Here is a 27,201-nt window from a genome sequence, read left to right as displayed (position 1 = left end):
ATAATTTAAACTCAAAATAAACCCAATTGGATTATTTGGTCTCCAATAAGGATTAATTATATCTTAGTTGGGATCATGTACAAGCTACTGTTTTTTTAATAAAAAAAACGAATTCATTTTAAAAATGAAAATTATTTTTGAGGGTTTGCTACACGAATTCATGCTCATCCATTCCTCACGTGTTCTTGACCTCATTTCATTGCTTCCAAATGGAACACGATATTCAGGACACACAGGGATGCTGGTGTTGGATTGAGAACCCCATGACAAAGAAACAGAATGCATTCATGCTCTGTGAGTACATTGCAAAGAAAATATTCCTGATAATAAATGTTTAATTGGTTACAGTGGAGAAACTCAATTGTTTCATTACAAAATGGTTAACATCTGGAACACAGGTATGGGATCTATTATACAAATACTGATACATGGGTGTTTGAGGGGTCTTTATATAATGTAGAATTCCGTGTCTTCATACTCATTTCATCAGTGTAAAAAATATAATTCTGACATTAGAATGAATTTGTGCCAATTTAATTAACATTCTGTCAAGACATCAAGGGTAAAGCAAATTTGTCAAAAAAAGACCCGTTTGTTAAAATAGGGCACTAAGGGACTGTCACGGCCGGCACCCAATACCAGAACAGGTGCCAAGTACCCTGGTCTCGGCTCGGCTTCACCAGTAGTGTGACCACCGTTGGGCTTCGGGAGGAGCCCTCAGCTTACTTGGGTGCCACCTGGACTTAACGAGGGGTACAAGGCAAGATGTTCTGGCTAGCAGAGGGGCACGGCAGGTAGATAGTCTTTTAGGCCGAAGGTCACGGTACAAATGGAGCAGGCAAGAGAATCGTCAGACAGGCAGGATCGAGGCAGGCAGATATCAAGAATCGTCAGGCAGGCAAGGGTCAAACAGGGTAATCAAACAGATGGGGTCAGGCAGTAAGAGTAGTCGAGATGCAGGCAAAGGTCAGGATTCGGATATCAGAATAGTCAGGAACAGGCAGGGATCAAAACCGGAATAGCAGATACAAAATACACAGGAACAGAGAGCACAAGGCTTCAGGAACCACCAGAATCAAGATTCTATCACGGGCACTGGCTGGGGGTCAGAATGGGCTTTATATACATTCGAAATTGGCGCCAAATCGAGCATCAATACGCACTTGCGCAATCACGCCAGCGCGCCTGTACCTTTAAGAGGCGCGCAGGTGCGCCGCGCGCGCCCTAGAAGAATCAAGATGGCGCCGGACCAGGAGCGCGGCGGCGTGGCGGCCATCCACGCCGCCGCACACCAGGTAATTTTATTACAGGGACATACAGTTGAAGTGTTTTATTTTGAAGCTTTCTGATGAAATGCTCCCCGCTAATGATGAGTTCATCTGTCCTGTTTCGCTTTGACGAAAGAATTTGTGAAACCATGGGAACGTTTGCCATTGACTTACATTGGCTCCTATGGGCGTTTTTTCATCCTAACTTTTCCCTCTGGGACTTTTTCTGTGCATAATATATTGGAGCTTATGGGTGTTTAAAGAGCAAAATACACTGGGGTCTATCAGTCTTATGCAACCATGTCTTTTTATGACAACATTTTGCTGCAGTTTCGTAAAAATGGTGAAAAGTGGAACTTCGATGCAAATCTATAAAAGGAGAAACATTTTGCTGAACACTAGTGAAGAGTGAATCTGTCCATTTCACTTCACTGAAAAATCACAAAATGGTTAAAAGTTTTGTCAATGGACGTCAAAATAATTTTGACGCTCAACAATTTATTTTATGCATTCGACAATTTTTACAAATACATCTTTTTTGTCCAAATGCATTAAAGTCAATGGGCATCAACATTTTTTTTTTTACACACAACAATTTTTATGTGCACAGCTTTTTTGCCAGCAAATTCCGAATTTTTGCAGCATTTTTCGCGAAAAAAATTTGCAGGTTGAGAAGTGCAGAAATTCGCAGCAAATCCATGCCTGGCGAATAAATTCACCCATCACTAATCAACACTAGTGAATTTATTCGACAGGCAGCAAATTTACGCATTTCCACCCAAAAATTCATGCGTTTTGCAGCTGGTGAAAACATTCGCAAAACTGCAGCGAAAATTAGACGGCGGCAAAGTGCCATCAATTTGGACGCCTGCAACAATCGACTCCCAATTCTTTAATGTGCATCAACAGTCAACAGAATTTTCACCGGCATCAAAATTCGCGTTTTGCTAATTTTTCGTCCGTGGGAAATTCACGCATTTCATGGCAAATCGAAGCTGGAAAAATTCGCCCATCACTAATCAACACTATTCACCATGCCTATATTTAGTTTAAACATTTTAGCATTTTAAATATAGCATTTTAAAAAAAGCAAGTTATGTACAATATTTCCATTTTTTAATAAACCATAGATAATGGCAATAAAATAATCTATTAATGAAGAGAGATTATTTTTACAAACTTGGTTTAAGATGTAGCTTCTTATTTAAAAGTGAACTTGTTCCTAAAACTGTTTTTGTATAAAGAAAACAAAAGATAAATTTCTAACAATATCCATTATTGTTTTAAAGCAATTTGTAAATCTAATTGCATTTCAAACAATACAGTATCTGTTTATATCCCCTGTTTTCTTGGCTCTGACACCTGAAACAAGTAGAAAGACTTGAAGGAGAACTGACTATTGCTCCATTGTCAGAACCAGAAAGCAGAGATAAGCGATAAACAAATATAATTGCTTTTTTTTTTTTTATATCTGAATACTGTTTTTTTAGGGTGGTGCTTCCTTTGAGTGTTTTAAATACATGTATGGGTCCTGTTATCCAGAATGCTTGGGACCTGGGGTTTTCTGGAAAAATGGATCTTTCCGTAATTTGGATCTTCATAACTAAAAAATCATTTAGACATTAAAGAAACCCAATATACTGGTTTTGCTTCCAATAAGGATTAATTATATCTTAGTTGGGATCAAGTACAAGCTACTGTTTTATTATTACAGAGAAAACGGAAATCATTTTTATTAAAATTTGGATTATTTGGATAAAATGGAGTCCATGTGAGATGGCCATCCAGTAATTCTGAGCTTTCTGGATTACAGGTTTACAGATAATGGATAGCAGCAAAATCAAGGGTCAGCACACACTCTAAATATCTGCAGTCGGGGACGTGGCCCCTCTTTTTTATTAATGTATCACTACAAAGATCAACGTTTCGGGGGGGTTCAACCTCCCTTCATCTGCCCCTCTTTTTATTAATGTATCACTACAAAGATCAATGTTTTGTGGGGTTCAACCTCCCTTCATCCTGATGATGGGAGGTTGAACCCCCCGAAACGTTGATCTTTGTAGTGATACATTAATAAAAAGAGGGGCCACGTCCCCGAATGCAGATATATAGAGTGTGTGCTGACCCGTTATTTTGTTGCTACTGTTGAGGGGCCTTGCTGGGCCGATGGAGAACCAGCACCACCATTGCAGGAAAGTGAAGAGGCAATTGAGCGGTACATATAACACATTCTAGTTTACAGATAATGGATCCCACACCTGTACATAAAAATGTCCCAAAACCTTTATTCACACAGTACAGTATATAGTTGAAAATCTATAGCCTTCCAACTTCAAACAATACATCAAAAGTACAGTAAACCCCAAACAGCCTCTGATCTGTCAGGTTGGTGGGGGCGTGGGATGTGATTCCATACACCTATGTCATTTCTGAGCATTCTCATAATCTTTTTGTTTTACTTGATTTGCTAGTGAAGAGCGCAGAGCAGAGAAAGCCTTTGCAATGCTGCAAATCTGGATGCCAAATCACTAGGCTATTAGTCTAATTCATTGTTCAGATCAAAGCCCACACACACAGACAGCTCCGTGGCCTCTGGCTATTTTCCTTAAACTTTTCAGCTTGATGGTAGCCCTTTATAGAGTATCTTCAGCTGTGCTCCCTTTGAAAACCCTGTTATTAGAACATTTATCTGTACATAGATTGCATTACGCCACAAACTGATGATGTTGATGTTACCTGGAAAGATTGAACAGAGGGAAAAAAAGTTGAAAATTCTAAAAACTTGCAGTTATTTGCATAGATCACACTGACTTGCTTTTATTTCTCTTTTTTATGTAGATAGTTAAAATATTCCCCATTCCTCACCACATATACTGGCTGAAAACGGGACCACCCAAGCAGTAAAATCCAAAGCAAATGACTATGCGGCTCCCAGAGTTCAAAGGTTCAGAATGGAACAACCCAATTTCATCAGTTATTTGCTGCCTCCCTTATAACCAGATTGGATGCAAACAATATATCCCAGCAGACTGGCTGTCTGGGAAATAAGAATTTTCAAGAAAACAATCTCAACTCAAGAGAGGGAGGAGATTACATTTGGAAGAGCAGATTAGGAACTGAGAGCACCAGAGCATCTCACTCCTCCCTCTGTAGAGCTGTAAAAATCAAGGACCAAACACAACAAGGCTCAGGCTTTGCAGCTGTACAGGAACCAGCACAATGTTTGATCATACTCAGTATCCCTATAATTGCTTCAATTATGAAGGGGATGACTATCCAGCCTGCAGCTCAGATGAAGAAAAGAAATTTAATAGACCAGCCTACAGGTAAAACATAGCTTGATCTTGGGTTTCCATGGACTACACACATTTTTCATTAAAACAAAATTCAATTCCTTAATGTTTTCTTAAAACATTAATGTTTCATGTTTCAGTAATGGGACATTGGAATGTCCAGATTTTTGTTTATAACAACTACTTTTTTTTATACAAAAATCTAGACTCTGAAATCTCCAAAAAATAATAATTTGTTAAGGAAAAGCAGGGTATATATTTTTGTCCTAAAATAGGGGTTATTTTGCTTGCTATTGTTACCTTATATTTGAAAAATTCTATATGCTTTTGGGTTATTTTTTTTTAAAACAAACTACTAATCTTACAGAATATTGCCAAAAATAAATAGATCAATACGAACTCACTACTGTAAATTATGAAAATGTCTTATACATTATTGTTATCATTATTATTACGCATCATTGAATTTGAACTATATGTAAAAAAAAAAAAAAAAAAAATCCATATTTTCTCATATTTTATAATTAAATATTTTCATTTAACGTTAGCTGAATAAGTAATTACTGCAAATATAATTGAATGCACAGTACTTTTTGAATTATGGAATACATTCTATTACTTGGTCCAAGATTTTTAACAGAATACACCTTTTTCAAACATTTAAAAGGTTTTCATTTTTACAGTACTAAGAAGTGAATAACCAAAATCAAAAGAGGGGCCATTATGATCCTTTGAAAAGATTAAAAGAAAAGCAAATATTTGATAACATTGGTAACATTTAATATATTTTTATTCAACAGCGCACGCTACATTCAAATTAGTTGAAAAAAAATGGGGAAATTTCTTTCAATATCAAAGGTTTTGATTCTTACAGTACTAATTAGCGAATAACTTCACTTTCACCTTTGCATTAGATATCAATAGCCAATCTATTTTGTTTCCAAAGCGAAAATTCTCTCTCCAAAGAGAGGATGGTGGATCTGTTTGTAGTAAATAGTCAGACATCTAAATATTGTGAGTTCCCAAAAATCCTTGAAACGTGGTTAATTCCGTGGAATACATCCAAATCCTGATTAATGTTCTTATGATGATTTTAAAAAAGAAAAAAATCTGTATTAATGGTAACAGAACACAGATTTTGTTGATAGCAGTACAGGTATTGGATCCATTATCTGCAAACCTGTTATCCAGAAAGCTCTGCTTTATCCAAATAATCATAAATGTTCTTTTTTCTCTGTAATAATAAAACAGTACATTGTACTTGATCCCAACTAAGTTATAATTAATCCTTACTGGAAGTAAAACCAGCCTGTTGGGTTTATTTGATGTTTACATGATTTTCAAGAAGATGTGAGGTTTGGAGATCCAAATTAGGGAATGACCCCTTATCAGAAAAACCCCAGGTCCTGACCATTCTGGATAACAAGTCCCATACCTGTATCATTAACACATAACAGTGTTCTACTTGTAATAATACACTTATAGTAGTCATTTCCAGAACATATAAAATATAAAGAACATAACATTTCTTTATAATAATGCAACAATTGTTTTTCTCCCATATTTGACTTTTCCTTTTCCAGTTACATTGCCTTGATTGCAATGGCCATCCAACATAGTCCTCATAGCAAAGTGACCCTGTCTGGAATATACGACTTTATCATGAAGAAGTTTCCCTACTACAGATCTAATCAAAGGGCATGGCAAAACTCCATTAGGCACAATTTGTCTCTCAACAGTTGTTTTGTGAAGGTAAGGTATGATATTCTTATATATGAATGAAAGGATGTGGTGGGCAAAGTTGTACTAAACAAATGTACTGTAGGAACAGTTTTTATCAAACATCAAATGAGAATTCTTGCAGGTTTCCCAACTATTTGATCTGAGCGGTAATGTTAATAGCAAAATTGCCAGATTGATTTGATCAAGATCATTGTTTATGATTGTCCAACGCCTTCAGAGATTTAGTATCTCAGACCTTCAGAAGAACGACTGGTCTGAGATATTGAATCCCATACTAGGTTTTGTGCAATGATTTTAAAATCGTTCCTGTTCATTTGATCAATATACACATGGAATAATAATGATTATTGTGGAAGGTTTCTTAGTGATCAGTCTTAGGTTCAGAATGATGAGTTCTGAATCAAGTTACTGCAATCAGATTCATAAATTATTTTGATAAATTCCAAAATTGTTGTGGAACGAACAAAATCAATTTATCTATTACAACAGCCTTGATGAATATGGCCCAGAGTCTATTTCAGTGCAAGAATTAAATCGGACATACATTTAGGGGCCAATTCACAAAGGGTTGAATATCGAGGGTTAATTAACCCTCGATATTCGACTGGGAATTAAAATCCTTCGACTTCGAATATCGAAGTCGAAGGATTTTAGCGCAAATAGTGCGATCGAACGATCGAAGGATTTTAATCCAACGATCAAAGGAATATCCTTCGATCAAAAAACGTAGGAAAGCCTATGGGGACCTTCGGTAGCTTTTAGATGGCGAACTAAGGGGTCGAAGTTTTTTCTTAAAGAGACATGGGTACAATTAAATACATTTTTATTCAACAGTAAAGTGCACGCTACATTCACATTAGTTGTTTCATGTTTCAGTAATGGGACATTGGAATGTCGACCATCGAATTGGCTACTTCGACCTTCGACTACGACCTTTGACTTCGAATTGAACGATTCAAACTAAAAATTGTTCGAAGGTCCCCATAGGCTTTACAAGGTTTCTCTGATCGAAGGAAAATCCTTCGATCGATGGATTAAAATCCTTCGAATCGGTCGATTCGAAGGATTTAATCCTTCGATCGAACGATTATTCCTTTGATTGTTCGATCGAATGAATTGCGCTTAATCCTTCGACTTCGATATTCGAAGTCGAAGGATTTCAATTCGGCAGTCGAATATCGAGGGTTAATTAAAACTCGATATTCGACCCTAGGTAAATGTGCCCCTAATTGTTTGGGATTTTTGCATTTGGAGTTTAGTAAATAACCCCCTTAGTCTGTATATCATTTTTAAAGAAAAGTGGTTACCAACTCCCCCATCCATCCCATGGAAAACTTTAAGCATAAGAATTTCAGATAAAATCTCAAAATAACCATTTGTCATTGACACATATTTATAGCATATCATTGGCTTCTAATTTTGTCCTGGAACCCATAGGCCTTCCATTGTATTTTAAAGGACACATATCAGGTGTATAATATGCCATTTATTGTTTTTACAGTCCTTATGATAAAGACAGATTGTAAACTCTTGATTTAAACCCTGTTGGCCATATTTGTTCAGCACACAGCATGCATTGAACTATTGAATTCTAGAATTAAAATATACAGTATAAACCTATATTTTTACTATAACTAGGTGCAAAATTCTGTTTGGTAAATGAATGAGGAAAAGAATACAATAGCTTGTTAGGAAAGTGTGGTTGCCATGACATGAACATAATTTTTTTACAGGCGTGGGTGGAATGTTCTTAATTATTTTGTATAACACAAGAATTCTGGGATCAGGGGAGCTATCGATCACTTCCCAAATCAGTATAGACTGCAATTGTAATGACCACATTGAAGAAGGTTTATTTTGGTTTCATTGCCATTAAAAAAAACCCCGCTGACATTGTTTTATTTATATGAAGTCTTGAAATGTATATATACATAGAGGGTACATTTTTCAAGTTGGTGTGAAAGGAGAACTTTTTAACGCCAATTGTTTTTCAATGTAATAATGATATTTTGCTAGCAATAACAGTTTTGTTGGAATGGTATTTTGTTCTTCAACAGAGCTGACAAAAGAGTTACTGGATCTCTTTACCATGGGGTTATATGGATGTTAAAGCTGCAACATTGTAAATAGTTGCAAATTAAAAATCCTTGTATTTTATTGGACGGTACAGGTAAGGAAACCCTTTATCCAGAAACCTCATTTTTATGGCACAGACTTCTCTCATAGACTCCATTTTAATCAAATAATTGAATTATTTTTTTAATTATTTTGATTTTCTCTGTAATAATAAAACAGTACCTTGTTCTTGATCCCAACTAAGTTATAATTAATCCTTATTGGAGACAAAACAATGTTATTGGATTTATTTAATGTTTATGGGATTTTGTAGTAGACTTAAGGTATGAAGATCAAAATTACAGAAAGAACCCTTATCTGGAAAACCCCAGGTCCTGAGTATTCTGGATAACAGGCCCCTTAGCTGTACTGGTATGGGACCTGTTATCCAGAATGCTCGGGACCTTTCCATAGTTTGGATCTTCATACCTTAAGTCTACTAGAAAGGTAAACCCAATAGGCTGGTTTTGCTTCCAATAACTATTGATTATATCTTTAAAAAACTTTTGAAGCAGGCACTCAATGCAGGCAATATTCCACCAAGCAAAAAAATTCAAAGTGAAAAGTTTATTGTGTCCACAGCCTTACGTGTTTCGTGATAAACACTTAAAGGAGAATTCAACCCCTAGGCGCAAAAACCCCCCCTCCCCTGCGTAGGCCCCCCTCCCCCTGGCCTACCCCCCGGGCAAATGCCCCTAACTTTTACTTACCCCTCCTTCTAGGTCCTCTCCAGCGGAGTTCACGGCAGCCATCTTCTCCCTAGTGCGTTATCGGAATTTGGTGGCGCATGTGCATTAGGAGGCATTTTCCTGTTAGGATCTACTGCGTATGTGCCGAAAGTCACGAAGTTTCCAGAAAGAAATCGGAACCTTTGTGACTTTTGGGCTCATGCGCAATAGCTGTGTACCGGCAAATGCCTCCAACTGGCTAGTGGAAGATTGCCTTCATTGAGTGCCTGCTCCAAAAGTTTTTTTCAGTTTGTCCGCTACCCGTGCTGAGGGCTCAGGGCGGTGTACCTGGGCCTCTTCCCTTGTGTGGTGAGTTATCAATTTCTACTTGCAGACCCTAAACTACAGATTTATCACTGATTATATCTTAGTTTGGATCAAGTACAAAGTACTGTTTAATTATTACAGAGAAAAGGAAATAATTTTTAAAAATGTGGCTTTTTTGGATAAATATTGGAGATGGCCTTTCCGTAATTCAGAGATTTCTGGATAATGGGTTTCCAGATAACATATTCCATACCTGTACCACCACCCATAATTTTTAATATTAATTCCAGCTCAAACCAAGGGCACACAAACTTTATCACTGCCTTTTTGAGGGTTCCTTCATTAGGCTGATATGTGCCCATAGTGTATTTGACATTAGTTATTTTAACTGTGCTAGAATCATATATATACACTAATTTGGTGTTATGTCTTAATACGCCCAAGCAATTATGCAACATGGTATGTGTGACTGACTAGAGTTATATGTGCCTACAGGTTCCAAGGACCGAAGACAACGAGAAGGGTAAAGGAAACTATTGGTCTTTTGCATCTGGCTGTGAATCGATGCTTGACCTCTTTGAAAACGGCAATTATAAAAGGAGACGGAGAAGAAGGAACATGAAGAAATGCCAAAAAGATAGGAAACAAAGTCAAACACAAGGACTTCATCCTGGGGAATTTTCAACCTCCAGCTCTACCGCACATGTTATATATGGTAATGAAAAGAGAACTGAATCAACGGCCAGACAAATAGAATCAGACACTTTATATCCAATCTCCAACAGACAGAGCCAAACTAGCTCCAGCATTGGAAAATCAGACGAAATCAAATTTAGCATTGATTATATTTTGTCAGCTCCAGACCCTCTGCCCGTTCTACGATCTCAGCACAATTTTCTTGATAACAAGTATCATATGGTTGAAACGCAGCAGCTAAACCTTCAGTTCTGGAGCCTGTGACAGATTCATTCCTTATACACATTTAGTATCAGTTTTGACTAACTGACCTGATGTGCCAAAGCCTCAGTGGCCACTATTTTATCTTGTCGATGTCGATCATGCCAAGCTCAGCAGCTTTGAACTTCTCAGACTGAAGCAGTTTAATAAAAGAATTAAGATGTACGTTAATGATGGGAGACAGAATGCACTGAAACTATGACAGTTACAAACTATCGCTATACCTGGACTAATTGTGAAATGCCTAGTGATGGGAGAATCTGTGCTGTAAATTCACAAATTTACAGTGAAATTTGCGAATCGCGAAAAATTTGCAAAACGCATTGCAGTCAGTGGGCATCAAAATTATTTAACAATTACAATTGTTGTTTCTACATGGTTGGAATCTTCATCCTTTGTGATAAATGGTTGTAGAAGGTATAGAGTCTAAACTTAATTTCTGTTAAGTCTGTGAAAGTCATTAATTCTTCTAGTGCCCCACTTTATAAATAATAGTTCTCTGTTTGTCTATAGCTGGTCATACTTGTGTATAGTGATGGGCCAATTTATTCGGCAGGTGCCAATTCGCTGCAAATTTCTGCGTTTTGCCACGGGCAAATAAATTTGTGAAGTTGCAGCGAAAAAATCTTCGGCGAATTTTTGCCAATGTCAACATTTTTTGCCAATTAAAAGCGCCCATGTGCGTCGAATTGTCAAAATGTTTTTCTTTGTGAATTTTTCAGCAAGGCAAAATGGGAGAAATTCGCCCATAATTACTTAAGCTGCAATTTGGTCCCTTTGGAGTTGAAAGCTTATCTGGCAATATATAGACCCTCCCTGACTTTTCCCCAACAGATATCTGGCCAACAATTTTCTAGATATCTATTGGACAGGATTGAAAATCCTACTGAGACAAGGACTGTGTGAGATCATAGATGTGGTCCTCTTCTCCTAGATTGACCTCCGTTATGGCCCAACGATCAGATCAGTCTGATATGGCCCAGCACATAAAGGTGGCCACAGATAATATCGCACGAAAAAAAAAATTTTGTGCGATATTCGGTGTGTGTATGGTGGGAAAAGAGCTGACCAATATCGGCAGAAGACTTGGATATCGGTCGGCTGGTCGATCTGGCTGGATGGAAATTTTTGATTGGATGCCTTCAAGGCACCCAAACATTGGCCATTGTTAGTGCTGAATTGATAGATACAGGTAGAATTCTATTGTTTCTACCTGTATATCTGACGATTCAGCTCTACACGTGTGTATTGAAATGAACAATCTTTCTTGGAAAGATTTTATGGTGTTTGTGTTCTATGGCCACCTTAAGTCGATATATCTGGTGATCTTGCCAAACAAGTGGATCGACAGTTTTCTGAAAACCTTTAATGGTTCTAAATTAAATGTTTAAGTTACATGTTCCCCGTCCATTCTTGAAATAAGTACTTCTCAACATATTGGTTGAGAGGCAAAATTTTTCGGGGTAGGTCAACAAGAGCCCTTTATATACAAGGAAATATCCCTTAGCAATAAATAGTAATTAATATGGGTCTTAATCAAAAGAAGAAACAACACGTTAGAAGGAGGCAATAATAAAGCCGTGATGATAAATGTTAACCTTACATTACATATATTTATCTTGTGTTCTCTCAGGAGTGAAGGAAAATGGAAGTAAAGGCAACATTCAGCTTAGTTGTTTGGTACTGACTTCTAGTACAGTTATTAAGTTATGACTCTGTGTTAATAAACAGAATATATTTTTCATAGTTTATATAAAATGAAAAACTACACGTTGCTCCTTTGACTTTCTATGAGTCCATTTGACTGTTAGTAACACAGAGGTACAGTAACATCATTATTATAATTCCTGTATTGTTATCTGTCTCTGTCTGTGTGTTTTACTAAAGAGTAGACTGTACTGTGTATTACATAGTTACATAGTTACTCCAAATACCCCTCCAAATGAAAACCCAGCATCCATACACACACCCTCCATACCTTCACATAAATTCTATATACCCATACCTATACTAACTATAGCGTTTAGTATCACAATAGCCTTTGATATTATGTCTGTCCAAAAAATCCTCCAAGCCATTCATAAAGGCATTAACTGAATCAGCCATCACAACATCACCCGGCAGTGCATTCCACAACCTCACTGTCCTGACTGTGAAGAACCCCCTACGTTGCTTCAAATGAAAGTTCTTTTCTTCTAGTCTAAAGGGGTGGCCTCTGGTACGGTGATCCACTTTATGGGTATTAGCTCAGGAATAAGATTTGTAAAGAGTAAATACAATAATCAGACACTGGAAGTCCAGTCAATTGGCCTGTGCTGGCTGTGACAAAGGAGGAGGTTATGGGTGCACTCTTAGCTATTTATAAAAAATAATTGGAAATAAGGAGCAGGAAGAACACCAAGTAGTCCATGTATTATGCTGCATTACATATCTGTGCAAAAAGCATTTAATACTAGTTCATATTGATGAGTAACAGAGTGGAGATCGCACACAATGCGTGGGATGTATCAAACTGAATCCAGTCCAACTTGAAAAAGAATTTCTCACTGATATTAAACATGTTTCATTGGGCAAAAGAAAAGAGAAAGCGGCATGTTCTCCTTAATGCAGCACCATCATCCACATTGGATTTTCTAAAGGGAATTTTTAAGATGGTGTATCTTTATAGTCTTTCTACAAAGCTTCAATTAAGGGTGCAGGTAAAATTACTATATATACATTGCATTTCTTGGCAACGCTGTACCAAACAACAAGCAACACTTATGGATACCACATTGTATCAGCAGGATATCACTGCTCACCCACTGCTCTAAGTGTCAGAGCCTATTATGCTTCTTATGGTTAAACAGCTGAAATTATAGACAGTAGCTGCGCTTCTTCATGCTGTCCTCACAGAACACCAGCTTTAAGTGTGGCTATCTGGTTGCTAGGATCCAAATTATCCTAGCAACCAATCAGCAGCATAAATGCAAAACTGGAAGATGAATAGAAGAGTGCCTGAATAGAAAGCTAAGTAATACAAAGTAACAACAATAATACAATTGTAGCCTCACATGGAGCAATTGTTTTTCAGCCCCCATTTAAAACTGGAAAGAGGCTGGGAAACAATACAAAAAAAAGAAACCGCACTCTTAGGGCTTTCGTAAAAAAGTTCTTAGGTTTATGCGACGTTTCAGCACCTAAACTCGAGCCGTCATCAGGACCAAGGCATTTTTTGGAGTTGATGGTGCACCGGCTTTGGACACTATATATATATATATATATATATATATATATATATATATATATATATATATATATATATATATAAAATCATGTATGTAGCATTCGAAAAGACCAGCAACACTGGGAGTTTTGGTGAAACAAATCAAACGTCTATATTTTTAAAGTGCATATACAGCCAAGGTTACGTTTCGGTCCCCTCTCAAGGCCCTTGAGAAAGGTCCCAGAGGGGACCGAAATGTAACGTTGGCTGTATATGCACTTTAAAAATATAGACGTTTGATTTGTTTCACCAAAACTTCCAGTGTTGCTGGTCTTTTTGAATGCTATATAAAGGCCCTAATGTGGGCCGAAACATTGGAAATGTGAGTGATAATTTAATAAAAATCACGTTGATTGAATTGTTTGGAGTGCGGATCCATTTTTGAAGATTATATGTCATAACCTTGACCCAGCACCCACCACAAACCAGAAGGTTATATTTTGTATATATTTTGTATATATATACAAATAGAGAGAGAGAGAGAGAGAGAGAGAGAGAGAGAGAGAGAGAGAGAGAGAGAGAGAGAGAGAGAGAGAGAGAGAGAGAGAGAGAGAGAGAGAAAACACTGGGCAAAATTGCACATGGGCAGCAACTCATGGCAACAAATCATCTGATTGTTTTCATTCTTTTATTTGCAGCTGGCTGCAAAATAGGATAATTAGACATTGGTTGCTATGGTTAACTGCCAGTGATGGGCGAATACATTGGCTAGACAAGAATTCGCTGCTAATTTCCACGATTCGCCACAAGCAAAATCATTTGCAAAACTGGGGCGACAGTTCCCCGGTGAAAAATCCGCGAGTCAACAAAAAAAATGTTGCGCAAAACAAGACAAAATTGATGAGCATCAAAATTGGCGCACACATAAAAATTTCATAGTCAAAATGATGCTCTTGTCAAAATTATTTTGACGCCATTGAATTTTTCGCCGTTTTACGAATTTCACTGTAAAGCTGCACAGATTTACCCATCACTAGTCACTGCCCAAGTGCAGATTTGCCCTGTGTTTCTAAATGAGCCTCCTGTGTGTAAGGCCTGTTTCTTAAGGGTAGAACTCCACAGGCGATTTTAGCGCGATCCGACGCGCTGCACAAAAACGCAGGCGTCAAGTTGGATGCGACGGGAATAAGGTAAAAGATGGAAATGTCGGATGAAGTTGCAGCGTTTATCTGACTCAACACGACACCATCCGATGTTCCTTTTGCTTACCTTATGTCCATCACATCCAACTAGACGCCTGCGTTTTTGCGTTTTTGCGTTTTTGCGTGTCGGATAGCGCCAGAATCGCCCATCAAGTTCCTCCCTAAGGCTCAGACCTTTCCCCAACCTCTGTAATTCAGCTTAAGGGGGTATTACAAGTATGAGATCAGTTATCCATAAACCCGTTATCCAGAAAGCTCAGAATAATAGAAAGGCCATCTCCCATAGACTCCATTTTATTGAAATAATCCAATTTTTAAAAAATGATACCCTTTTCTCTGTAGTAATAAAACAGTAGCTTGTACTTGATCCCAATTAAGATATAATTAATCCTTATTTATTGGGTTTACATGATTTTCTAGTAGACTTAAGGGGGAAAAATTTACTAACCTCCGAAAATTCACCAGCAACAGCTTCGCTCTCAGTGCAACATTTCGCCAGGCGTAGATTCGCCAGAACAACGCACATTCACTAAAATCAGTAGTTGTGTCCAGGGCACCAAATTCTGGCGAAGTTACGCTAGCGTTACTGCACCAAGAAAAGCAAAGTTGCGCTACCATTGGCTAATTGCATACGACGGCAAGTTAAAGTTCAATGGACGTATATGTTGCAGCAAATACATTACACTACACAAGCCCGGGAAACCTTAATAAAATAAAATAAAGTTGTTATATTGCCCTACATATGAGCCCAGTGGAGCGTTTATGTGCCATATGTTAGGAAATGTAGGAGGGAAGCTGGTTACCCCCCAAAAAAAATTTACGCTCTTTTGCAGCCTATCACCCTAAAAAATGGAAAAGATGCTAACGTTTTTTGGGACTTAGAAAATTTTTCAGCTAAATTTTGAGGAACTCCTATCTACTCTATTGCACTTCGCCTGATCTGAGGGGGCGAAGGCAAGTCTGGCACAAGAGGTAACGTTCAGTAAAATCCGCATCTTAGTGAATTTGTGTAGTAACGTCCATTCGGCAGAGTGCAAATTCGGCAGGCGTTAGGGAGTGAAGTACCGCTAGAGTCTCTCTCCTTCGCTAGCGAAGTTAGCTGGCGAATTTTCTCCAGCGTTAGTCACTTCGCCCTTTAATTTGCCCCAAGGTATGGAGATCCAAATCGGAAAACCCCAGGTTCCGAACATTCTGGTTAACAGGTCTCATACCTGTACTTCAAGGAATCAAGGAAAAATAGGCAATAAAGGTCTAGTGCAAACTACAGACTTGATGCATAGACTTTGGAACACACTCGCCAACAAATATATCAAATCTTTTTATTATGGGGATCAATCTGGTTCCCACTGTTGGACCACCTGATTGTGACACAGGAAAGCCGTGGTATTGTGTAATTCTCTTGTACGCTGTTAGCTTGTGCATGAAATGCTACTACACGACATTGGAGTGCAATTTGATCATATTCTGTTGAGCGCCCAAGGCCAGAGTAAGATTAATGGATGCTAGAGTCACATTGCATCGGATTGACTTACTTGTAGTCAATATGAAACCAGTACTTGTGATAAGTTATAAAAATATAAGAAAACCGAGTTGAAGGGAAGTGTATTTAATTAGGAAAATGTGAATAAAAATACACGGGTTCATCTATGCACTGGCATTTGGTGTGTCAATGGAGAGCTGACATTTGCAATATGAAGGCATATCAATCATGTCAATGTCATGCTGCTCTGCATACCGGAGACTCGGCGGAACTTCCCGGCACTTTGAGTGACTGGCATTTAATATCGTAAAACATCATTTCAGGTGCTGCCTTCGTGACCTTATTTAAATGTCGTAGCCAGAATAAGTCGTTCCCATTGCAATTATAATTTAATTTTGTATGCCTTACTTGTAAATGTTCTGATCGATCGCTGATATTAACATTATTATCATATTACCCCTGAGCAAACGTCAGCGGCTGGATTGATACGGATCAGCAGCTTTCCATTAGCAAACTTGGAGGAAGTACCATATGTTACTTGCAGACAAATTAACATAAATTAGCACACGGAAACCTTCAAGGTTATTTCTACAAAACATGACCTGCTTTCAGCCAGAACAGAGATGATTTTGCCTGGGCAGCAAAGGTCTTATTACTTGTGATTATGTTCTACATTAGAGGGTTCATATAGTGCTACATGGATGATCTAGTTTCAGAAACATATAAGGCGCTGTATCCTTCATTCACCAGGATTTCTATTAGATTAATATAGTGGATAATGCACCCCCTACCGTAATTTATAAAGATATTACAAGTCACCAAGGAGATACGTGACCATATAAAAGCACGAGGCCGCAGGCCGAGTGCTTTTATACAGGTCACGTAACTCCGAGGTGACTACAAATATCTTTATAAATTTCGGTAGTGGGTGCATTATTCATTATAATCTACACATACACATATCTATGCACACCAGTTTATTTCCATTCCATTCCCCTATGGTTTACACAGTCCCTCTGTACCTAGTTGTTGTAGCTGCCTTTTTGTCCTCCTTTGATATGAGTGACTGAGGCATGCTGACCATATATGCCATATTTCTGCAGGCTGTTGCAGTGGAGGAAAGGGAAAAGAGATAGAGAGTGGAAAGTGCACGGGCACAGAAGAACAAAGGGTTAAAGCAGCAATGTGAGCAATACAAACAGGAGATTTCTGGTGAATGTGGGAGTAGGAGAGGCAGAGGGACTTGGGTCAGCAGGACAAAGTGAGCAAGACACATAGTTGACTGGAGATTTACAGATGGAGAGTGACCGTGGAACAAAATCAGATTGAAGGAAAGTGGGAGGGACCGAGGGAGCGTGATGGGAGACGGAGGGGGGAGTGGAAGGGAGATCGAGAGGTGAGACCGCAGATGAAGTAGGGGGTTGAATGAGGGAGAGAGACTCTGCCAGTATAACCAGAGATTAAGGAGGGATGAACGGAAGATGGAGAGAGACACAGACGGAGCGTGCTGCGTGACAGGAAATGCAGGGGGGAGCAGAAGCAAAAGACTCTGAGGGAGCATCGCAGAGGGCGCAATACCTGGGAGGCAGTGAGAGAGAAGGTTAGACAGCCGGAGTGAAGTAGGAGGTGCAACGTTTGAAGTAAGGAAGTGGGAGGGGGAAGTGAGATGCGAGGCTGGAGGAGAAGCTTCAGGGAGAGAACGGCAGTAACAATTGCTGTCTCTTTAAGATATAAACGGCGCGTTCTGATGCAAGAACGCGTCGTTTATAAGGATATAATTTACAGTCTGGCCCATAGGGAATTAGCTGGTCTGTAGATTATATATATATATATTTTTCAAGGAATGTATTTTTTATAGAGACACATGCTCATGTGTCTTCTTAATTTAATAAATCCTGCCCAAGAACATGTCATCCCAGCAGTAACCTACCTAGATACATTTACCATTGTAATGAATCATATGCAGTCTACCTTTTTAATTGTAGCTGAGATCAAGTTAGAGACTCGACGAGAGACTTGGACCGATAATTGTTAGCTCCCATAACTTGCACACAGAAGGAATAGTTATTGCCTTTACTTACTGTAAATACTCCTGCTTCCTGTTGGGGAGGCTTAGAATTCATTTAGAAAAATTTTATATTTTATTTATTATTATAAAGAAAAATATGAATACATCCAGTGAATTAACAAACAGGTTCTTCTTGTTCCAAGCAGCAAAACCAGTCATTCCAAGGTACCGGAAGGCAGAGGTGTCGTTCCCAATAGATGAGTTTTGGTAATACCAAAGAATGGTCGTATAACAGAAAACAAGAAAAGTTTATTCAGTGTTGTACATTAAGGCCTTTATACATAGGGACACATTTAACTAGGGTCGAATATCGAGGGTTAATTAACCCTCGATATTCGACCATCGAAGGATTTTGCGCTATTCCTACGATCGAACGATCGAAGGAATAATCGTTCGATCAAACGATTAAATCCTTCGAATCGAACGATTCAAAGGATTTTAATTCATCGATCGAAGGATATTCCTTCGATCAGGAAATTGTTAGGAAGCCTATGGGGACCTTCCCCATAGGTTAACATTGGCCTCGGTAGGTTTTAGGTGGCGAACTAGGGGGTCAAAGAAATTTTTAAAGAGACAGTACTTCGACTATCGATTGGTCGAATGGTCAAACGTTTTTTAGTTCGAATCGTTTGATTCGAAGTCGAGGTCGTAGTCGAAGGTCGAAGTAGCCCATTTGATGGTCGAAGTAGCCATATTCGACCATTCAAATTCAAACTATTTTTCCTCTATTCCTTCACTCGAACTAAGTAAATGGGCCCCATAGAGTTCACTGATAACATATACAAACAGACCATACAGGAACTAGGGTTGTACAGAAAGAATGTTCTGTGTTGACTTGTATTCATGGAGGTAACTGTAAGTCTCTCGACTCCAAAAATAGAACACAGAGACCTATGGCAATTCTTTATACATGGAAGACAGCATTGCACCTGTGGGTTCAAGGTTCACCCAAATATATGTTCTGCACTATAGTGGAGTGCTCTATCTGGTAAACACTGGTTGATGGTGCCAGGTGCATTTACCGGAAGACCCTTCCCTTGCACCGGGTCAGAGTCAAAAATCCAGCAGCATATTGTGTAAATTGCTTTTTGAAATCCGTGTATATTAAAGCCTATGTGTATCCCCCTTCCCTTCCCTACTCACCCTCACCCCCGCCCTCCACATTCACTTTAAAAAGAGTTTTGGAGTGTGTACACCTTTAGACTTGATAAAGGGCCCAGAGGGGCCTGAAACGTTGCCCTTTTTTGCTGATACACATGGGCTTTAATATACATGGATTTCAAGAAGCAATTTACACGGTGTGCTGCTGGATTTTTGACTCCAAATATATGTTCTGTCCCTAGTCTGTTGTCAGGTTTTAGGTACAGGTATGGGATCCATTATTTGGAAACTCGTTATCCAGAAAATTTTAAATTATGAGAAGCCCATCTTTTTCATTATAAAACTGTTGCCAGCTTGGCAAACCATTCTATCCCAAGGGCCAACAGATGGCTGACTACAAGAAACATGAGATCATTGCATGTCCATGCAAAAGAATTATAAATAAGGGAAAGCACAAGAAAAAAATGTTTTTTTTTTGAATAAGGAGAATAAGTAAAAGATGGCAAGCAGTTGGCAGTGTCCTCTGACACGTGTGGGTATAAATGCAAATATGGAGAGAAATGATGCACGCTATAAAACCTGCTTTGATGTTTTACTGTTTAAGAAACGCTCATGAAAAATGACTTTGCTTTTTGAATAAATACTTTTAATGTTGCCGTGTTAAACAAACCTGCTTTGTTTATTTTCTGAAAGGCACCAGGCTGCAAGATCAGGCTTCTATAAATCCTCCCGAGGGCTTTTGTTCCCAAGCATTTCTGTTCTACAGCGTGGAAAGAGGCAACTAAACATCATAACACCCTTAATGTAATACACCAGTTTGACTTCCTATAATGAGAATTGTAGGTCCGTGATCACTGCAGTCTTTGCTCTGTAATAGTCTCATTTTTCACACCAGTGATTAGAACGCGCTTGACATTTGGAATGTTTAATAATGAAACTTTTGTTAGTTGTTGTGAACTTTCCTTATACATATAAACTGTCGTTTACAAACTTGCTGCAGATAGCTGGGTGATACCATAATGCACATTTAGGATGAGTCACCACAACCTATAAGTGATGCAAAAATATCAAACCTGAATTTGTGCCAATATCCTTTATTTATATTTATGTTGTAATGGCGTTACTGCTAGGTGCAGCATTAATATGAGCATTAGTATCCGAGTTACTTAGTGCAAGTCAATTACAGCTAATGACCCAACCCTAGTGGCAGGTCCAAGGCTGACAGTTATTCTAGGGTTCCATTGTGCCCAGTGTGTGCCCTTGCATATAAGGTATCAAAGCAGCCTGATGGGGCACATTGATGCTCACTGGAAGTTGCAAAGGAATGTGGGTACCGGTCTCAATAGCATAAAAACATCCTTAATTTGGCATCCAATTTAGCACATTCAGGGTCAGCCTGAGCTGTCGGAACACTGGGTCCCACCGACTGAGACCAAGTCCTGCCCTCCCCCCCACACTGGCCTCCCTTGATCCTGGCCTCTCCCGTCTTACTCCCTCCCTTGATCCAGACCTGATGTGGACTCCCCCACTGCCCTCCCTTGATCCTGGCTTCCCTCCCTCCCTCAATCCAGACCTGATCTGGACTTCCACCATTGTTCCCCTACTGCCCTCCCTCAATCCTGGCCTCCACCACTACTCTCCCTCCCTCAATCCAGACCTGATCTGGCCTACCCATTGCTCCCTCGCTGCCCTCCCTCCCTTGATCCAGACCTGATTGTAGCCTTCCCATTGCTTCCCCACTGCCCAGCCGCCTCTATCTCGTCAAAAGTTAAGTAATAAGGATGGTGGGCAGAGGAGGGCCTGGTGGTAGGTGAGCTAACAGGTAGACCTAGAGGTAGTGCGTGGGGGCCTGGGCTAGCAGCCCCTGTCGGCCTCACACACACCAGTCTGACCCTGAGCACTTTGCACTTGTGCTTGCATTTGTAAATGAGCTTTTATCAGTGCTCATCAACTGAAAGTTGATGCAATATAAATGAAGAAATATTGTTAATGGAGAATACATGAGAAATGCAAATAATGGACCACAGCTCCCACCATGACTTCCCCCTTGATAAAATGTTGAAGAAAGCTGGCAGTTTTACTATGACAACATTTGGCTGAAGCAACACTAGAAGGTAGGTTATTGAGAGTGACAAGGGCATGGGATAGCATTTCTTTTGAATACACATGTTGTTTTGATAACAGTTATTATATACACATATATTCTATATTCCCTCTTGATGAGGGTAACAAAAAAAACCTAATGTGAGCTGCCGAACCTCCAACAGACCATTTACAATGGTCTGATTTTGGATGCGAAGCAGTTAAATATTCCACAGTTGGATACACAGAAGCTGTACACAGAAATGATATGGGTTGTGTGTACATATAATTCATTATAAGATTTACCCGAGATATACAAGAGGGATCAAGGGCTAGGGCTGGTTTGATCATGCCTGGAGAAAACACAATTAATTTAGTCCGCTGCCCACAATGAGTTTTCAGGTTACTGAGTTATAAAGAGCCAGTGAAAAAAAAGTAAATGTTAGACTATTAGATGTAAAGGTTAATACATAAATCAAACATAAATGTCAAATGCCTTTTAACATTGATTGAGATGTAATTTGGATGGGGCAACACTATTTTTTGTTACACAAATTCACAAACCCACTTAAGCCGCGATACGGAAAAGGGCTCCGGGAACACGGAGCACAAATCACATTATTCAGTTGTTCTGTTCTTATATTTGACTTAAGATTGATTGCTTAATCCTGCATATGTCAAATTTGTATTATTTTCCAGGCATCGCAGAGAAGGAAGGAGAGTTGTTATATGAAAATAAATCAGTGAAGGAACATTCATTCGGAAATAACGCCTGCACAAAAGAGCCTGCTAAAATATTCACAGTTGTATATGTATAAGCAAACATGAATATTTATAGGGAAAAATATGTGCTTTTCAAGATTTTTTTTTCTAACAGCCTGGAGAAGTCAGAAATACAAGGGAATAGCACAAGGGAGAAGAGCTTACACAACTCCTGTAGAACATATACAAATTCTAAAACAGATTAAGTGAAACCTGTAAATATTGATTCAATTTTTGCTATTATCCGTTCCCTATTAGCATTATACCTAATCAACAGAGACAAGCAAGACTGTTCAAGCTGATTAATAAAAAGCCAAATCTGTGACCAAACTGCCCATATGCACAGGGTTTAACATAGGGCTCAGGGATTGAAACAGAACCATGGACAGCAGCCATAAATCTTGAAATCAACTGGTCTTCATATTTTTTTTCTTTTTTAAATTATTGAATTATTCACCTTCTGCTTGTGGTGTCACTGACCCCATCTAAATTGAATTAACTTTAAGTATGATGAGGAAAGTGATATTTAAAAGCAATTTGCAATTGGGTTTTCATTTATTTCATTATTTATAGTTTTTGAGTTATTTAGCCTTTTATTCGGCAGGTCTCCAGTTTGCAGTTTCAGCAATCTGGTTGCTAGTGTCCAAATTACCCAAAGCAGCTTTTTTTTTCTATTTTTTTTTATAGTTTGGAATTATTCACCTTCTTTTTTTGGGGTCACTGACCCCATCTAAATTGAATTAATTTTTACTATGATGTAGAGAACAATATTTTAATATGGTTGCTAAAGTCCAAATAAACCTGACAACCATGCAATGATTTGAATAACAGACTGGAATATGAATAGGAGAGGCCTGTATAGAAAGAGGAGTAATAAAAAGTAACAGTAACAATACATTTGTAGCCTTAAGGAGCATTTGTTTTTTTAAAAGGGGTCAGAAGACAAAAAATTAAAAAATTATGAAAAAGAGAAAATGAAAACAGGTCTTAATTTTTTTCTTTTTTATGGTTTTTGAGTTATTCGTTACATTGCTTGCACCAATAAACACGCAGGGTTAATCCCACTTGCAAGAGACCTGGTGTGCCGTTTTTTTTCTTCGTATTGCTGCTCTTGAGTTATTCGACTTCTTCTTCTGATTCCCAGCTTTCAAATGGGGGTCACTGACTCCATCTACATTGAATTTACTTTTAGTATGATGTAGGTATGATGTAAAGAGTGATATTTAAAGACCATTGAAAAAGGTTGCTTAGAATTAGTCGTTCTTTAACATACGAAAAATTAACCTAAAGGTGAACCACCCCTTTAAGCATGGAAACTTCAAAGTGGGAAACCTGGGAAACACTCAATGATCTTATATTGTATAGGTATGGGACCTGTTATCCAGAATTTTGGGGACCTGAGGTTTTGGTAATTTGGATATCCATACTTTAAAGGGCATGTAAAGGCAAAACAATAAAATCCCATTTTTACTTTCTTTAATGAAAAAGAAACCTATCTCCAATATATTTTAATTTAAAAATGTGTGCCGTTTTTATAAGAAACCTGACTGTATGGAGTGAAATTCTCCCTTCATTTACTGCTGTGGATAGGAATTGTCAGATGGTCCCTAACTGCTGAGCAGGGAAACAATCATACTTATGAACAGCAGGGGGAGCCCCTGCCTTACTTCCCAGCCATGCAGAACTCAAGCAGCTTTGTTTATGACGATCCCTAAGCAGCCCAGACCACACTGAGCATGTGCGCAGTCTTAGTCTTGCAAAGATGTTTAACCAAGTTACAAGATGGTGACCCCCTGTAGCCAACTTTGAAAGCATAAATGATTTGTTTTATTAGGCTTGTGGTGCAGTAAGTTCATGTTTATATTTAGTATACAAAATACAGCATTTCTAGCCTTATTCTATTTAGACTCACCTTTCAGTTTTTGTATGGTATAAACTGTGTCTAATTTACATTGCAGCACGAGCACAGCTGCATTAAGTTTGACGCACCTGCAATTGCGTCAGATGCAGCTCACAGTGATGCTGGAATTCTGGGGGAAACCGTTGCAGTGCTGCCAGGCCAGTGCCTGATATGGCAGGCCAAGGGGAAATCTGGATCAATAGTAAAAAGAGGGTAATTGCAATGTTTACTTAGATATCAAAAAAAGGGAGGACGGCACTCCGATACGTGGAATATGCTTTTTATTCCAGATTCATACAAGGATCCAACGCCCTACGCGTTTCGGGAATCACTCCCTTAATCATAGGCATGTAATTGCAATGTTTACACTAGAGCAGAACTAGATGCATCCGACTGTGGGATGTGAACGCCGCATGATTCATCTTCATCCGACAGTCGGATGTATGTAGTTTGTAGCTGCGATGTTTCTATAAATTACATTATATTATGATCTCCTGTGTTTCCTTGCAGCACGTCGCATTGCAGAACATCCCGCCCTGGAGTTCTGCCCTAAAAGAACTTAATTTCTGATTTAAAAAAAAAGTTGCAACTGTTATGACTTTGCACATCAATTTGCACATCAATGACTAATTTCTCCATTAGTCCTTGATTGGTATAGATCCAGGGGAACCTGAATTTGTCTTCACATTATTCTTATAAAACAGTTCTTATTTCAAGGTGTATTATGGTATTGGTCCGCCACCTAGTGGAAAAAGGGAATTCAGCAGCCCAACAATCTTCCAGTCTCTATGGGTCAGATTTACTAAAGGGCGAAGTGACTAACACTGGCAAAGATCGCTGATTAACTAACGGGCGCAGGCGTCACGCTAGCGTTGTTCCGCCCTCGCTGGTGAATTTTCACCACTTACTAAATTTACCCCTATGAGTGGAGTCTCAATAAAGTTGACATGACTTTTTATCCAATCGAAATTTCCCAGAGGGCATACCTATGCCTTGCTTAGTACAGGTTTGAGATCTGTTATTCGGAAACCCATTATGCAGAAAACTCTTAATTTTTTTTAAATGATTTCCTTAATAATAAAACAGTACCTTGTACTTGAGCCCAACTAAGATATAATTCATTTTTGCTGGAGGCAAAACAATCTTATTGGCTTTAATTAATGTTTACATTTTTTTGTAAACTTAACGCATGGAAATCCATATTACGCAAAGATGGAAAACTGGAGGTCCCGAGCATTCTGGATAACATTCCCATACCTGTAATAGGACATGGTCCCAAACACATTGTTGATCTATGTTGCACATCTGATTACAATATTTTCTCCTGATACAGACTTGTTGTGAAATTCGTGTTTTCTCACTAGTGCTGAAGATTTTTGCTAATCTGAGCTACAATTTTGTCATGCGTCTTGGTTTTTTGGGAAAAAAACTGCATTTGGTGAAAGACTAAGCGGAAATTGCCTCCAATGCATTTGGCGTGAGAATAAGTGGCCATTGGCTCGAATCCATTTGCGACAAGAATAAATGAGCATTGACTCCAATGCATTTGGCCAAAGAAAAACAATGCCTGTCCTAGTAGGCCTCAATTCTGAGTCATTTCCTATTCCACTATACACTTATATAACCTCTATACCATTTGGAACTATCTCTATCTAATTGCAGTGAATATGGGTCATGAATGTCAGGCTCTCTGCTGGGGCCTATTGGGTCCAGTCCAACACTAATTCCACTACCTGTTATTAGCTCTGGAGTGTGGTTCTTAGCCTTTACATGGTCAATTTGTCATGTGACTTATCACAGAATCTTCAGCCTCCAGGAGCTACTTTCTTAAAGGTGGCTCTGTCAACAGTGATTATAAATATATTTATCTTTTATAATAAGGGATTTGCAGGCTCAGATGGCCATATGACTTTTGAATTACAATTATCCAGTGTTCTAAGAGTTTCTTTAACTATCCATTTAGATGTTGTTAGTTTTCTAACCATATACACGTTTATTCCTTCCCTCCTTTCCCTTTCTATTCTCTGCACTGCTGGTTCTGAATCTTGAAACTTAACCTAGAGATGCTATTTAATAAGAGACATGAAGAGAACACAATTCAGACACAGAAAGCGATAAACAAATATGGCTCTCGGCTGCAGTGATTTAACGTTCATTTAAAACCACTGACAAGTTTAATTAATGTATAAGGGAAAGTTGCTTAGAATGAAATTCTCTTTCATTATTGGCTGGTATAAATTGATTATACTTAGTAGGCGTATTATCTAAGCAACTGGCAGCGAAATGGAAAGTCAAGTAATGAGTGTGTGACGGTAATGGGTATAATCAGGGCCATTAACGTAGATTGCTAATAACAACTTTAAAGAAAAACTAATCATGGCCTGAGAGGTAATTGAATTTATATCGGTTGTAGCCTGATTATGGGCTATAAAGACTTTAGAATTCAACAACTCCTTAGATCAATGCAAATTCAGCCGCTAACAGTATAAAGTATCAGTCTGTATAAAAGCTGCTGGAAAATATTCTTCATACGTTCAATATTTATTGTTCTATTTTTATTTTATGACAGAATAAATGGGCTTTTCTAAGATGAAACACATTAAAAGAATCACTAAAGCCCCAGTCAAGAGGGAAGTAGGGGACGGAAGTGTAGGGGGGCTGGTCCAAAGCTACAGATTTGCCATTTTGGGTGAAGATGCTGGGGAGGAAAACTCTGAATTGTTGTGTATGGAGCAGGCTGACACTCAGAGCACCCTGGGAGGCAGTGTCTCTAATATGGGTTGTGGGGGAGTGTAAGGAAGGAAAGGCAGGTTTTAGCTATAGGGGATTTAATTTTTAGAAAAGTGGATAGGGTAATCTGTTGTAAGGACTCTTCATAACTAGTGATGGGCGAATTTATTCGCCAGGCGCGAATTCGCAACAAATTTGCGCGTTTCGCCGCCAGCGAATAAATTCGCGAAATGCCCGCGAGAATTCGCGGCAAAAATTCGACGGCGTAAAAATTTTTTTTTTTAGAAAAAACGGACGCCG

The 27,201-nt window shown here is 38.7% G+C and overlaps 1 protein-coding gene across 1 annotated transcript; it reads left to right on the top strand.

Moving 5' to 3' along the window:
• Positions 1 to 4,487: 4,487 nt before the first annotated feature.
• Positions 4,488 to 10,374, top strand: LOC121397971 (forkhead box protein L3-like). The gene is made up of 3 exons (XM_041576296.1): positions 4,488 to 4,594; positions 6,145 to 6,313; positions 9,910 to 10,374. The coding sequence occupies exons 1-3, from the start codon at positions 4,488 to 4,490 to the stop codon at positions 10,372 to 10,374; spliced, it is 741 nt and encodes a 246-aa protein (XP_041432230.1).
• The last annotated feature ends 16,827 nt before the right edge of the window (positions 10,375 to 27,201 follow it).

Source organism: Xenopus laevis, chromosome 9_10L (genome assembly GCF_017654675.1).
Source record: "Xenopus laevis strain J_2021 chromosome 9_10L, Xenopus_laevis_v10.1, whole genome shotgun sequence".
In the NCBI taxonomy this organism is placed as follows: Eukaryota; Metazoa; Chordata; class Amphibia; order Anura; family Pipidae; genus Xenopus; species Xenopus laevis.
This window is presented reverse-complemented; position numbering and strand designations above follow the sequence as displayed.